General features: G+C 40.5%; 1 protein-coding gene across 1 annotated transcript in view; it reads left to right on the top strand.

The window, feature by feature from the left end:
* kmt2ca (lysine (K)-specific methyltransferase 2Ca) overlaps nucleotides 1-15,693 on the top strand; it is a 403,624-nt gene that overhangs the window by 244,778 nt on the left and 143,153 nt on the right. The window contains exon 7 of the mRNA XM_087987768.1: nucleotides 1,151-1,260. Within this exon, the coding sequence (XP_087843894.1) occupies nucleotides 1,151-1,260 (110 nt within the window). The remainder of the gene's footprint in view (nucleotides 1-1,150; nucleotides 1,261-15,693) is intronic.

Here is a 15,693-nt window from a genome sequence, read left to right on the forward strand (position 1 = left end):
ATCCATCTCATTCCGAATACCTTCTGTATTAAAATACAAAGCCTTTAGGCATGCCTTCTGCCATTTTTAATCATCGTAACGTTTTTGTTCTGTGACCCTGTTTGCCTCCCACCCTTGATTACCCTGTCTACAAATTTTTCATTTTATTGTTCTTCCTGTTATTACTGTTCTTTTTTCTCTTTCCCTTGTTTCCCATACTAGAAGTAAGAAATTAGTCATTTAAAGAACTGTTTTGCTGATATGTCAGGAAAATGTAGATAATTAAGTTTATGTTTAATTACTTAAAATGTAAAACAAAATTGTACCAGTTGAAGAACGTTTTAAATTTTTAATTGACAGGGAATTGTCCTGAATTTTTTCTCAGCCCTGTTTAGGTTCTGACTCCTCACCATTCTGTGAACCCATCCCAACCACACTAATAAATACTCACTCTGGGGCATCAGTCCTGGTCCTGTCCAGGTTAAACCATCCAGTTGTATTGACACAATCTGTCTTACGTAAAACCATATTGATAAGACTATACCCTTCACTGCGCAAAGTCTGAAGTAATCACAGTGACATTCTGTAGTAGATAGTGACTTGCAAAGTAAAATATCATTGAAAAAGATGGTGATGCTTTCTAATGTGCATAAGGTAATTATCCACAGAATAAAACATGCTCAATAGTATAACGAATTTCCCTTTTTGAATTTTTGTATTGCTTCTTTATAGACTAAGCATATGGAGACTCAAAGTGTCCCTACCGAGTGTGCGTTTTGCTGTGTTGGCCATACAGTTCATTGTTATGACCCAGCCGTAATGCATCTAATGTTTAGTACTGACCATTGGTAGTCCAAATGGCATGAGAAATAGAAGAATTCCTTGCTGAAAAGATCTTTATGTACCACCAGGCAACTGATGCTGATGCAATAATTAACATCACAGGTCATGTCTGTAACTTGTTCAGCTCTAAGCTAACACACGGTTACCATTAGAAGTAAAATTATACAAACTTGAAAATAGTCCAGAAGTGTAAAAGTTAGGCATCCGAAGGGCTAATTTACTGAGATGTTGGAAATTATGTAGGTAGTTAAGTTCATTATATTGAATTGTTTAAAATGCGAAATGAAATTTTATTGGTTGCTTGACATTTTTAATTTTTCAATGACAGGCCATTGCTGGGTTCACCAATGTTGTGCAGAATGGTCTTCTGGAGTGCGCCAGACAGATGAACAGGTACTCATGAATGTGGACAAAGCAGTTCTCTCAGGGATTGCAGAGGTAAGTTGATATTTTACCACAGGAGTAGAAAATTAAGTAGATGAATTGTCCCCAGGACGGTTGAGCAAAATTTGCTTGGTGAAAACTACAGTGTTGTTCTTTGAGCAGTTTATAGTGATTAGCAAGTCAAATCAGAAATTTGAATTCGAATCTTTTGATGCATGTTTTTGTGATTTAAGAGTTATGAGCAAGGGCTGAATCTTCCATTGGATTCTAATGTACCTCTATATGAAATAGCAGTGAATGTTGGAACAACTGAAAAATTAGTGTCAGTAAATCTAGGGCTGTCAGTTTCCTTCGAGAAAATCCACAAATAGCAAAACTGCTCTCAACTTGATTGCCCGTTGAGATACATTGCATTCATAAGAACAGTTTATAGTAAGACAAAATATTTATTCTGTATTTTAGGCCAATGTATAACGTTGATAACAAGCAATAGATCTTTCTGTAACTCAACAAATGTCCGGTAAATAGTCTATATGTGAGTGTTCTGTTTGGTCAATGATCTCTAAATGAACCAAAGTGTTTTTTTGGATGAATGAACTATAGAGTGCTTCTGTATGGCTATGATCTCATTCATGTTAAACATCTAATTGAGGATCTGACACAAGCTACTTTCAATGCATGAAGTGAATAGGTAGAGTGGTGCCTTGGGCACAAGAAAGTGTCTGTCAGTTTCTAAATATTTTGATGGATAATGTCACTGGTAAAGGTCAGTTGTGGCAGGAATCCTTGCACAGCTTTGCAACCAAAAGGTCAATATAGAGAAGTGGTAATTGTGAACTATTTTGTACAATGCTCATAGGTCTTCATTCCTGACCTTTTGGTTTATTAGATGCGTAATCAAAATGCTATTGACAAGCTGCTTATTAACTGAGGCAAAGAATGCCAATGTTATTCAGGATCTCAAGCAACAATGCAATGACAAGTTCTGCTTAATATATTAAGTTGATAATATGAATGTTGTGAAATTCCTCAGTCATGACCTCCACTTTGCCCTTCCTAATTGCCCGCATAGAATGTACAGGATTCGTATAAATGTAGTGTGCTTTCTGAGCAATTGAGAACTGAAACCTTGTTCATCATGTTATGAACTAGACGAAACCCCCTCAAAATATATTAAGAAGATAGTCTAGACCTTAAAGGTTAGTGTAAGACATTGTGTTCCAGATGTAATTCTATTGGTCAAACTACCAGGCTTGAAATGAAACATACTTTATTTATACTCTGTAATTAAAATACAGATGAAGAAAAACAATTAGCTTAATGGTGCCTCTGTTGAAATGCCTCACAAAATATGTGTAACCCAGTACTAATTAACTGTTCCAATGTAGTAACATCCCATAAATACATATTACAAAGCCAAATTCAACAAAATAGATTGTCTCACATGCAATTCTAGCAGCAGGAAGAGAACCCCAGCTTTCAGCTTTTAACAGAAGAATAAGAACCTCACATCTCGCTTCAAAACCCCAGCAACTACTACTGAAGGCGAAAACTAAAAAAAACCTGATTCTGAGGGAGATTGACCCCACCCATTCAGGCTGTTTCTATTGTTCCAACTTTTTTAAAAAAAAACCCCTGTGGCCATACAGCTGTTTATTTTATTGGCTTTGGAGCGGACTACTTTATGTTTCTGTCTCAAACTTTCTTCACAAAATAAGCAGGACAAAATACATCTCTGAAAGCAATAGTATCATTATACCTTTGAATAAAAGAAGTATCAATATACAAAGGTGGCTTAATTTTTAAAACCTTTCGTCTTACATTATTAATACATTACAATGCATATACTTTGCATTGACAAAGCATGCAGACATTCGTAACTGCAGTCCCCTTCAGCCCAATTTTTCCACCACTTAAGGCCTCCGTCTTCCTTCATCAAAGTTGTGACAATGCATCAGCAATTACACTCTCTTGTTCTGCCACAAGTATAATTTTCAAATTGAATGGTTGCAGTCATAAGCTCCATCTAAATAGTCTGGAATTTTTGTCCTTAAATTTCTCCAAAAACTTTATAATTTGTAATGATCAGTATGTACAATTGTCTCAGACACTTTACTGGCAATATAAATGTTGCAGCGCCAACACCAAACTCAAGGTCTCCTTCCCAATCTTAGAATATTTCTGTTGATGGTTATTCAATTTTCTGGAAAAGTACCCAATCGGTCTTTCTATCTTCTCTCCTTCTTGCAAAAATACAGCACCAGCACTCAAATTGCTTGCATTGATAGCCACCTTGAATGGCTTTGCATGGCTAACACTAGGACAGTGATTAACATTGTTTTCAAATGCCTTCTGACATTCATTAGTCCACTGAAATTTTCTGCACTTCAATACGTCAGTGAGTGAGCAACTACACTGTTAAAATTCGGTACAAACTTCCAATAAAAACCACTTAGTCCAAAAGGTTGTAGTACTTCCCTCTTCGTCAGTGGTATAGGAAACCCTCCAGTAACCTTTGTTTTCACAACTCATGAAGCCATCTGCCCATGTCCAATGACATGGCCCAGCAATGTGACTTAGGCTTTTGCAAGCTTGCTCTTAGCCTGGATTGTTACCAAGCCTGCCTCCCGAAGTTGATCGAACAATTCCGATAGATGCTCCAGCTGGTTAGTCTTTGAAATCTGTGAGCGAGTCTCCTTTCGGTCATGGCTGACCATGGGTTGCACTCTCTTTGTTCTGGCTTTCTGTTTCCCTGAAGCAACGTCACTTGTGACTGAAGAGACCAATGCTGGAATGGCAGTCCTGGTTGCAGAGGTCATATCTAGATGATGAAAATCTGAAAGGAAAACAGAATGCTGGAGAATCTCAGCAGGTATAGCAGTATCTGTGGAAAGAGAAGTGGTTAATGCTTCCAGTCCAATGTGACTATTTTAGGACTTGAAACATTACTCTGCTTTTCTCTCTAATTTCAAGTCAATTCTGACAGCCTAATGCTGTAGCTCTGCAAGATATGGTCATGAGAAATGCCTGGTTCCTAGTTACTTCTATACCTCCTTTGAAATCTATAAACTTGTAATCTATATCAAGCAAGCCTGAACAATGTATCCAAACAGTCTGGTTAGCATGCTGTAAAATTATTCTCCCATCTCTCTAAACAACCTTTCCCATGCTTATCCATTCTACAAATCCCTCTTTTATAATAATATCTTTCACTGAAATTGATTTTCAATGGCCTTACATTGAAAGACTTTGACTATGATGAAAAGCTTTCTGCCTGCTTGCAGTACATTCAAATGCAAATAGAAAAAGTTGAGCTAATTGCTTTCCCTTCTCAAGCAGGTGGACAATCACTTCTTATTGATGGCACTTCAGGACTTCGACCAAAAGCTAACCAATATGAACTATATCCTTCAACCACTTGCAGCAAATTCTTAGCATGGACATTCCTTAACATTGCAGCTGATAATTTACACTTGTACTATGTAGGCCAATGTAATAAAATGTTATGAATTTTATGAATCATTTTGTGCAGTAAGCCTTTCACACACCTCATGCTAAAATAGCTTTTTGCTGCCATATTTATAACTATTACATTCATACCTGCTCATACAGTTAACTGTTAGCAAATCTATCCCAAGTATCAGTGAGAAATTTTCCTTGCAGTCCAGGTTTACTCCCATTCCACTTTTCCATTCCTGTACACAATTATTTGCTAACATTTATTGTGTGTTATTGTCAGCTGACAAAATCTGATTCTGTATATTGTTGATCTGATAGAACTGTTGCACTCCTCCCTTCATGCCCACTTGTCTGCTGCCTCGCTCATCAGCTTTTCCCCTGTTTTGAGGTGTTGGTTCAAGCAGTCTCATGTGGGAATGGTCTCTCCAGAATGCTAATAGGGGTGGAGAGGGAAATCTGTCTTTGGTGGTGGGGTCAGTTTGGAGGTGACAAAAGTGGTGGAGGTTGACGCCATGTGTGCGGAGGTTGTTGGGGTGGAAGGTGAGGACTGGGGGAGGTTCTGTCCTTGTTGAGTTGGGAGGGTGGGGTTTAAGGACCATAATGCAGGAAGTGGAGGAGATGCGCTGGAGGCATCATCAACCACGTGGGAAGGGAAGTTGCGATCTTGGAAGAAGGAGGCCATCTGGGTCTTTCTGAGGTGGAATTGGTCATCCTGGGAACAGATGAGGTGGAGGCAGAGGAATTGGGAATAAGGGGAGGCTTTTTTTTTTAAACTGGAGGTAGGGTAGGAGGAGATGTAGTCTAGGTAGTTGTGGAAGTCGGTGAGCTTGTAGTAGATGACCTATCACCTTCTCCCTCACCTTCATCCAACTATCGCTTTCTCAGCTACCTTCCCACCAACCCCTTCCCATTTGTGTCTCAGCCTCATTCCTGATGAAGGGCTTATGCCCAAAACATCGATTCTCCTGCTCCTATGATGCTGCATGACCTGCTGTGCTTTTCCAGCAAGACACTCCGACTCTGATCTCCAGCATCTGCCATCCTTACTTTCTCCCATGAAACTAGGGCCTCGAGGTGTCTCGGCTTTCTACTATGGTATTGCATTGCAGACCAAGATAATTGAGAGGAGGTGAGGTAGATCTGAGATAATTGATCTACTTTTGACACTTAAGTTGTAATAAAAAGTAATTATAACAAATACTTAGTTCAGCACCACATTATGCGAGACAAATGCTTAAACTGCTCAACTCAGAAGACCCCCAGGGTATTTTTCTTGAGGCCTGAGAACATAAAGGATAATGGGATTTATTTAAAAATACCTTTTGGGTTTAGTTAATCTTCACAACTTGATGAGGTATGACCCTGCTCGGAAGTGTTCCAGGGAACCGATGGACACTTTCATAACCTCTAAAAATCTGTGGTCAATTAATTCATCCACAAGATGTGAGTATTGCTTTCAAGGCCAGTATTTATTGTCTATCTTTAATTGTCCCTAAGAATATCATGGTGAACAGTCTTCGATACAAGTGAGCACTTATTGGGCCATTTCAGAAGACAGTTAATGGTCAACCTAACTGTTGAAGAGCCATGTATAGACAAGGCCAGGTGAAGATGGCAATTTTCCTTCGCTAATAGACTATCATTTCATGTTGTTAACCACTAAGATAGGATTTGGACTTGTTTCTCAATGATGAACTCCTGTCTGTGTATTAACAGATCAGCAACCTAACTTATTATGGTAATGTATCCCAATTGGACATTTCACTTAACTAGAGGTATATATACAATTCTTGGCATCTATCATTTTAGGAAATTTTAGACCTTTGAACAGGAACAGCACCAACATCATGGGCTGTTCACTAATGCTGCTAGGGTGGATTTAAATGTGATTGGTGGGGAATTGGGACCCTGATGAGTAATTCAGAAGAAAAAGAAGCTTGTATGGAATTAGTGAGTGAATCTGCAAAGCAGAGGAAACACTGTCTTGATAAGAAAAAAAGTGAGTTTATCAAGGTTGAAGAAATATAATCAAGGAATCAGTAATAGGATTGGAAGGATCATCAAATGAGGCCACATGGATAGAAGTAAAAAGCAAAGGGAGGCAAACCGAGTTGGACCTATATCCTAGGTCCTAAAGGGAGAAAATACTTATTTTTCTAAAAAACCTATTTAAAGATGTTATTACACACCTCTGGAGCAGGTAGGACTTTAACGGGGCCTCCCAATCCAAGGGTAGGAACACTACCACTGTGCTACAAGAGGGCCCTCAAAGAAAGAGATAAAGAAGTCCAGAAAATTCTAAACTGGGGAAGGCTAATTTTAATAATTAAGATGTGATTTGGCCTAAATGGACCAGGAGCAGCACCTTGACAGATAGAAATTTCAGAGCAGTGGGAGGCGTTCAGGGAGGAAATGGCAAAAATGCAGGGCATGTCTTGTACAGTGAAAGGGTGGTCCCAAGCCCAGAGAACTCTAGTCAAAGGACATGAAGGTTAGAATTAAGAAAGAAAGATAAGCTCGTGGCAAATACTGAGAGCTCAAATACAACAGGGTTCCAATAGGACTATAAAAGTGCAGGAGCAAAACTTAAAAAAAAACAAATAGGAAAGTATAGAGAATGCATGAGGAAGCATTGGCAGGTAGGATAAAGGCAAACCCGAGGGATTTTTAAAAAATGTCTAAAGAAGCACGGTGGCTCAGTGGTTAGCACTGCTGCCTCGCAACACCAGGGACCCGGGTTCAATTCCAGCCTCGGACGACTGTCTGTGTGGAGTTTGCACATTCTCCCCATGTCTGCACGGGTTTCCTCCCGCAGTCCAAAGATGTGCAGGTGAATTGGCTGTGCTAAATTGCCCATTGTGTTAGGTGCATTGGTCAGGAGGGAAATGGGTCTGGGTGGATTATTCTTCGGTGGGTCGGTGTGGACTTGTTGGGCCGAAGGCCCTGTTTCTACACTGTAGGGAATCTAATCTAACCTAATCTGAGAAAAAAGAGGTGGAAGAATAGGGTCTGTTAGGGACCACACAAGTGTGTGTGGACCTTAAAGATGTGGGCACATTCCTCTGTCAATGTCCTGCGTTGGTTTTCACAATGGAAAAATACAATATGGGTATAGGTATTGGTGTAGAGAACTGTGAAGTGTTAGAAGAAATTAACAGAAAGAGAGCTGGTTCTAGCAGGTTTTTAGCCTTAAATGAACATTAATCCACAGATCTGGGTGAGATGTATTCTTGAATGAAGAAAAGCAGGTGATAGAGTAGGGTTTCTAGCAGTAATTTTCAAAACCTCTCTTGTGACAGGTAAAAAGCCAGAGTGCTGGAGGACAGTAGACTTATTTTCATTATTGAAACAAAAGGAAGAAGGCTGAGACCAGAAAATTACAGGGTAGTCAATCCAAGCTCAGTAGTGGAGAAGTTATTAGATATCATTCTGAGGGATAGAATATATCTGAACTTGAAGAGACATAGATTAATCAGACAGAATGGATTTGTTAAGGGAAGGTCATGCTTCACAAATCTAATTGAGATAACCAAGAGTATTGACGATATTGCATTTGCACCTTTTGTGTGAAGTAGAAGAATAGCCCACACCAATTCCTTTTCATGCAGACTTAACTACTATGTGCAGTTTTCATCTTTGATTGTTTTTTTGAGGCTTGTAACTATTTAGTACAATTCTTGTTCATGCTGTGAGTTTTAAAGTATTTTCTTAGCTAAAGAAAAGATAACACTACACAACTATTGAAGGTAAAATTGGTTGGGTTTAGAGGTCTGTAATCCCTGCTGCATGTAAAATTTTTGTACCATTAACAGATGGTACAAAAAGCTTCATTTAGGGCTTCCTTAGGCTATATGTGTGTGAAATGGGTGGGGTGAAGAAAAGCTAATATGATCATTAAAATGTCATCAGTGTAAGAATATAATGTCTGGTGTTGGGAATAAAATATTACTTGTGGGCTGCAGGAGTTTAAGTGTATTTGATGGAGCAACTTTCTAGTGACATTGTGGACAGAATTTCCTTTGGGCTATTAGAGTAACTTTACAGATAAATAATATATGTTCCCTATATCCAAATTGCCAGATTCATTAATATACATGTAATATCATTGTGCTGCACTATGATAGCAAACATTTCTTTAATGACTCCCTCGAAAGAAGAAACAGAATAAATTGCTCTTGTTTAAAACCTGCATGTCTCACAGCAAAGGTGTACTACAGGGACTCAAATGTATTTAAAAATCCATTTGTTTAAAAATAAATCCATTTGTGAATGACTGTGCTAGTTGTCAGTTAACACAGCTCTGCTCTGCCACTAAGTGTGTATGTGCATTGATTTAATCAATAGCATTTTAAGGGAAGTCTTTTTTTTAAAAAAAGAAAATGCTTCTCCAACTTTCAAGTAAGTGTTATGTCCTTCATGCAGATGTGTTAGTATGATCCATCTGTACGTGTGCGATTGCACCTATTATTGCCAGCTCTTATCATCTTTGTCTACATTTTTAACTTGGAAACCTCTTAAACTGCAAAACAATGTTCTGAGATGAGTCTTGATGTTTAACGTGCTAAATTCTTTGACATATTAAGAGTATAGTTGTTGTTGTGGTTCTGTTCGCCGAGCTGGGAATTTGTGTTGCAGACGTTTCGTCCCCTGTCTAGGTGACATCCTCAGTGCTTGGGAGCCTCTCACCTAGACAGGGGACGAAACGTCTGCAACACAAATTCCCAGCTTGGCGAACAGAACCACAACAATGAGCACCCGAGCTACAAATCTTCACACAAACTTTGAAGTATAGTTGTTTTGAAAGCTTAACACTGTACCAGTGTAGATTGCATATTTTCTTTAATTTCATTTCACTGAGAAAGGCCAATTCTCTGTCCACAGATGATTTGCCACATACATAGTGACTCAACCAATGAGAAAACAAAGTGTTGTCTTTGCACAATAACCAATACCTTACGTACAATCTTTAACACTGAAAATATTCCAAAGAATTTTGTAGAGGCATAATCTAAAATAAGTGAGCATTCAGCCATAGGAGATGTTATTGTATGTACAGAAGGATGGTTACATCTGACATTTCCACAAATACAGTCTTCAAATAAATATCCTGTGATACTTTAAAGTTGTACAATGCAGTACAGAGGATGCTCAGAAATGTAACAGTCTTAGCATCGGAGTGCATTAACAAATGTCACATTTTCTGATTTGGCTTTTGTGTAGTGTATGAATTCCTGAACCTCAATCTTCTCCCCCCTGCCCCCAGCCCTTTGTTTTTAGCACTCTTTGTCTGGAATGAGCATGATAAAATGACCATTCAGGTCAGGAACTGGTGGGAGATCAGAGCTTGTGAAAATATATTAGCAAGTATTGAAAGCTGTCAGAAGAAACAACTAGGAATTCACAGAAAATAGTAAATTCAGAGAATAAAATAAAACTTCATGAATTTTTTTTGTTGGAAGGGAGATTGATAAGAATGAGGAGTATTCAGATTAGCCATGTTCATATTGAATGATGCAGCAGACGTGAGGGGTCAAATGGCCCACTCGTGCTAATCACAAAACGACAAAGAACTGTGTATGGTAGAAATCTCGTCTCTGGCCTACTCATGCTCCTTAAGATCCATCCATTGCTTTTTGCGGTATAGCTGTCTCAACTGATGACCACTTGCATCGTTGTCTGCAGCAGCAACCATTTTCCAATTATATTTTGTTTAGTTTCACCTCCAATTGTTTGATGTCCTCATCTAACCTCCTTTGATTTGCCCTAGCAAGCAGATATCTGATTCTTTTTAAAGCTGAGGGAATGACATGCCATGTTCAGCTTCATCAGCTGGTTCCCTTCTTAAGTTAAAACTGGGGATTTTTGCTGATAATCGCACCATGTTCAGCATGATCTGCATCCTGCTGAAGCAGTCCATGCTCATATGCAACAAGACCTGACCGATATTCAGGTTGGACTGATAAGTAGGAAGTCATATTTGCACAGGGTGGCATGGTGGCTCAGTGTTAGCACTGCTGCCTCACAGCACCAGGGACCCGGGTTCAATTCCCACCTTGGGCAACTGTCTGTGTGGAGTTTGCACATTCTCCGTGTCTGCGCGGGTTTCCTCCCACAATCCAAAGATGTGCAGGTTAGGTGAATTGGCCATGCTAACTTGCCCGTAGTGTTAGGTGCATTCGGCAGGGGAAGGGTCTGTGCAGGTTGTTCTTCGGAGGGTCGGTGTGGGCTTGTTGGGCTGAAGGGCTGTTTCCACACTGTAGAGAATCTAATATGAATAATGACCATTTTGCACTTGACTTTCAATCACACGAATATTATGTAATCCTTATCAACTTCCTGGGGATTGACACTGGCTGGAACCTTTAATGGGTGAGCCATATATACTATTGCCAAAGGAAGAGTTGAGAAGCTGGGTAACTTCCCAACTCTCCAAAGCCTGTATGCCGTATACATTGTACAAGTCAGGTGTGTGATTGAACACTCACTACTTGCTTGGTTGAGTACTATTTCAACAAGCTTGACATCAACTAGAATTAAGGAACCTGCTTGATTGGCACCACACTGATCCGCCAGAAAGTTCACTCCCCCCTCCTCCAATGCATAGTGTAAGCTGAATATGCCATCCATAACACTCACTGTAGAAACTCATGAAAGCCCCTTCAACAGCACCATCCAAATCCAGGATTCTACCATACAGAAGAGAGGACAGAAGCTGTGTATAACACGCTTACCTCCAAGTTCCCTTCCAAACCATCAACTAAATTGTAGTTCCATCAGTGGATCAAAATCGTGGAATGCATTTCTATCGACAATGCCTGTGCATACATCAGATGGAATGCAGCAACTGGAAGGAATGAGTAATAAATGCAGGCCTTTCCAAAGAGACGAATGCCCATTGAAATCTTTTAGTGTCTGAAAGGTAATTTGTCAGCAGTAAAGATATACCATGTTACAATAGTATACACTGAAATGGACCAGTGTTCTCATTTCTTTGGACAAATTTAAGTCATTTATGGAGTAGGCACAGGAACTTCACTTAGGCAAGAACTTCACTTGACCGTAAGTGTTTTTTGAATGATGAATCAATGTCATTTTCATGCAGTATTTGGAGGATCAGAAACACCTTGAACAATGTCACCAAGATGTTCATACTTAACATTTTTTATTTTTGTGAGGGAGTTTGGACCACTGTTTATTGCCCATCTCTAATTGCTTTTGATGAACACCTTTATGAATTGCTGCAATTCATGTGGTTTATGTCTACCCATGTGTGCATGTTTCAAGGTACTGTGTGATTTGCAACGTTTTCGACTTCAGTTTTACAGAAAAATTAGTCTCAAGGTTTGCTGTGAAACTCTGTGCAAACTCCTGCAGGGACAGCCTAGTCGTCAACTAATTTTAATTAATGAATACTTCATTATGAATCTGCAATTGGAGTTGAGAGTGTGTTCAACGTTTCAGCCTCATTCCTGATGAAGAGTTTATGCTCGAAATGTCAATTCTCCTGCTCCTCGGATGCTGCCTGACCTGCTGTGCTTTTCCAGCACCACAGTCTCAACTCTGATCGCCAGCATCTGCAGTCCTCACTTTCTCCCAACCTGCAACTAGATCCAACCGCTTTACACCAACATTGTCAGTGCAGTCTCAATCAGTGGGTGGGAATCCGAAAGCTTCTTGGTCATGATCTGGAGTCAGGCAGGCTGCCCACTCTCTGCTGCCTTGTTTGTGGAAGGATATGAGCCGGAGAGGGGCAGCGGAGGCCTGCAGTTCAGACTCTCCCTGTACACCGATGACATCGCCATTTTCTGCTGGGATCCGCTGTCAGTGCACAGACTCATGATCATCTGTGACCCATCAAACTGGCCTCAGGAGCCAAGGGAAGTCCAGGCAAGAGTGAGGCCATGATAGGGTAAATAGACAAAGTCTTTTCCCTGGTGTCAGGGAGTCCAGAACTAGAGGGCATAGGTTTAGGCTGAGAGGGGAAAGATATAGAAGAGATCTGGGGCAACTTTTTCACACAAGAGGGTGTTACGTGTATGGAGTGAACTGCCAGGGGAGGTATTGGAGGCTGGTACAATTGCAGCATTTAATAGGCATTTGGATGGGTATATGAATGTTGGGGGTGGTTGAGGTTGAAGGGATATAGGTCAGGTGCTGGCAGGTGGGACTAGATTGGGTTGGGATATCTGGTCAGCATGGACGGGTTGGACTGAAGGGTCTGTTTCCATGCTGTACATCTGACTGTTTCCCTTTTTCTAATCCACAATTGTAAAGGTAAAATAACTCCCTCCAGGATACCACTGTCAAAAACCAATTTTCAGTCACATTTACGTGTTATTCAAAATGGCTTAAAATGCAAAATATTTCCATATTTGATAGATCGCAGTGAACTGCAACGCATTGTTGCACAAGGAAAGCAGAAAAGAGGTGGAAAGGAAGAAAAGAAATCCACTTCGGCCCATTAGTGTATGATGAAACCAAAGTGAAAATTAATTGTCCGTTGATGCAAAATTGTCTGTTGATGCAAACAAGGTGATATTGGAAAGTATTGGAACAGGCAGGGTGAGAAAAATGAATTGCTGCTTTGCTGACACATTCTGTACAAAATGACGATGCATGTTTCTTCTTAAATAGATTTGTTTTCAGAAAAATACAAGTGCAAGCCATTTAGAAGTAGTTTATACCTATTAAGGTATATTGCATCTGGTAATACCCCTCATTATTTGTCAGGTCCATTCAGTAAGAGTGCCTGAAAATTTTACTAGATGTCCCATTTTGATTTCTATCTACTTCTATTCCTCAAGAACATAACATAATGACATTGTTGTTCGTTACATTTTCAGTTATTCTGTTGGTAAACTGTCTTACGACATTGAAACTCAGTTTACTTTTGATTGTGAATGGGTGTTTCAGGAGACCATGGTGAGGCAGTGCATTGCTCAGCAAGTCATCAGATTACAACAATCTAAACAAAAACCTACACTCTTAACAGATTGTTAAGCGTGAAAATCTAGATTCATAAAATCACCAGTAAAAACATGTTATCTTACTAGATTAGTTACTCCACAGTGTGAAAACAGGCCCTTCGGCCCAACAAGACCACTTTGACCTCTGAAGAGTAACCCGTCCCGACCCATTTCCCTCTGACTAATGCACCTAACTATCAGCAATTTAGCATGGCTAATTCACCTGACCTGAACATCTTTGGACTGTGGGAACAAACCGGAGCAGACATGGGGAGAATGTGCAAATTCCACACAGTCAGTCACCCGAGGTTGGAATCGAACCTGGGTCCCTGGCACTGAGGCAGCAATGCTAACCACTGAGCCACCGTGCTGCCTGTAAGGTACTATCAGACCTCTTCCCCAACATATGCTGTTGACACCAGTGTCCAATTAGCTGAGCTAACTGATCAAGGTTCCACAAACTGCAATGTGTTAACAAGGTATAAAAGGAATTTACTGCAGATGCTGGAGGTCTGAAATAAAAAAAGTGCTGGAGGAACTTAGCCGGTCTGGCAGCATCTGAGAAGAGAGAAACAAACTTCTGTGAATGACCAAAATTTATTAAGCAAGTACAAGCTTTGAAGGAACCCTTAACATGGCTTTGCAATGCTTGCGAAGCCATGTCAAGGGATCTCCCTTTTTTAACAAAAAAGGGCCAGTTCTTCCTTTAAACAAAATTTTTATATTACAGTCAGTCCTGACCTTCATGTGGGGGATTTCCCCTCTTAACAACTGGTCTAAGGCAGGGTGATTGAGCCAGACACAGTAGGTATCCTTTATTTTACATATTATGCTCCGGAGCCTCAAACCTCACTTTGGGCTCTACTTCGAATTCCAGGGGGTCTCTAATCTCCCATTCTGTTAACTTACGGTTCTGAGGACTCAAACCTCTGAATTTGAGGGGGATTCTAATCTCCTTTCCCAAGAACATGATTCTGAAAACAAAATTGTTGGCATGCCAGTGTGTAAGTTCAGAGATTCTGTCACCACAGGGGATGCGGGGTTGATTGAGTGGTAGGTTAAGGAGAGAGATCAAGGTAAATCTTACATCGTGGGCACATCTGTCTCACGTAACCATCACTCAGATGATCATTTCCCCTCCCCCCACCTTGTCTCAGTCAAATCCATCAAACTCAGCACCAGCTTCCTAACCTGCAATCTTCTTCCTGACCTCTCCGCCCCCACCCCAGTCTGACCTATCACCCTCACCTTGACCTCTTTCCACCTATCACATTTCCGACGCCCCTCCCCCAAGTCCCTCCTCCCTACCTTTTATCTTAGCCTGCTGGACACCCTTTCCTCATTCCTGAAGAAGGGCTTATGCCCGAAATGTCGATTCTCTTGTTCCCTGGATGCTGCCTGACCTGCTGTGCTTTTCCAGCAACACATTTTCAGTTCTGATCTCCATCTGCAGACCTCACTTTCTCCTCAAAGATTTTAACCTACTGCGAATCCTCTTACAAGGATGCCTTCCTTGAAGAAGCTATCTTCCTCCCTCTACAAAGATTTCCTCATTTCCCCTCCCCCCACCTTGTCTCCGTCAAATCCATCAAACTCAGCACCGCCTTCCTAACCTGCAATCTTCTTCCTGACCTCTCCACCCCCACCCCAGTCTGACCTATCGCCCTCACCTTGACCTCTTTCCACCTATCGCATTTCCGACACCCCTCCTCCCTACCTTTTATCTTAGCCTGCTGGACACACTTTCCCCATTCCTGATAAGTGCAAGACAAAAGCTTCAACAAAATGCCTTTTTTTCCAGCAATATTCAAATCCTGAGAGATGTTAAGGGGATTTCCATTCCCCCCTCCAAGTGTTTTGAAAGAAGTAGACTAGATGTTGAAGTTGAGTAAAGATATGATAGGACTTTGCTCAGATTGCCCACTGCAATAAAATCCTACAATCATCACTTTATTGCACACAAAGCATGGCTACTACCGTATTCATACAGAAAATAAATTTTAACAAGAAATATATTGTCCAGGAATACCACTAAGGGGAACACCATTTTATCCTGTAGCGG

The sequence above is a fragment of the Chiloscyllium plagiosum genome, unplaced genomic scaffold (assembly GCF_037043375.1).
Source record: "Chiloscyllium plagiosum isolate Xiang-an unplaced genomic scaffold, Cpla_swu_hap1 HiC_scaffold_5, whole genome shotgun sequence".
NCBI classification, from domain to species: domain Eukaryota; kingdom Metazoa; phylum Chordata; class Chondrichthyes; order Orectolobiformes; family Hemiscylliidae; genus Chiloscyllium; species Chiloscyllium plagiosum.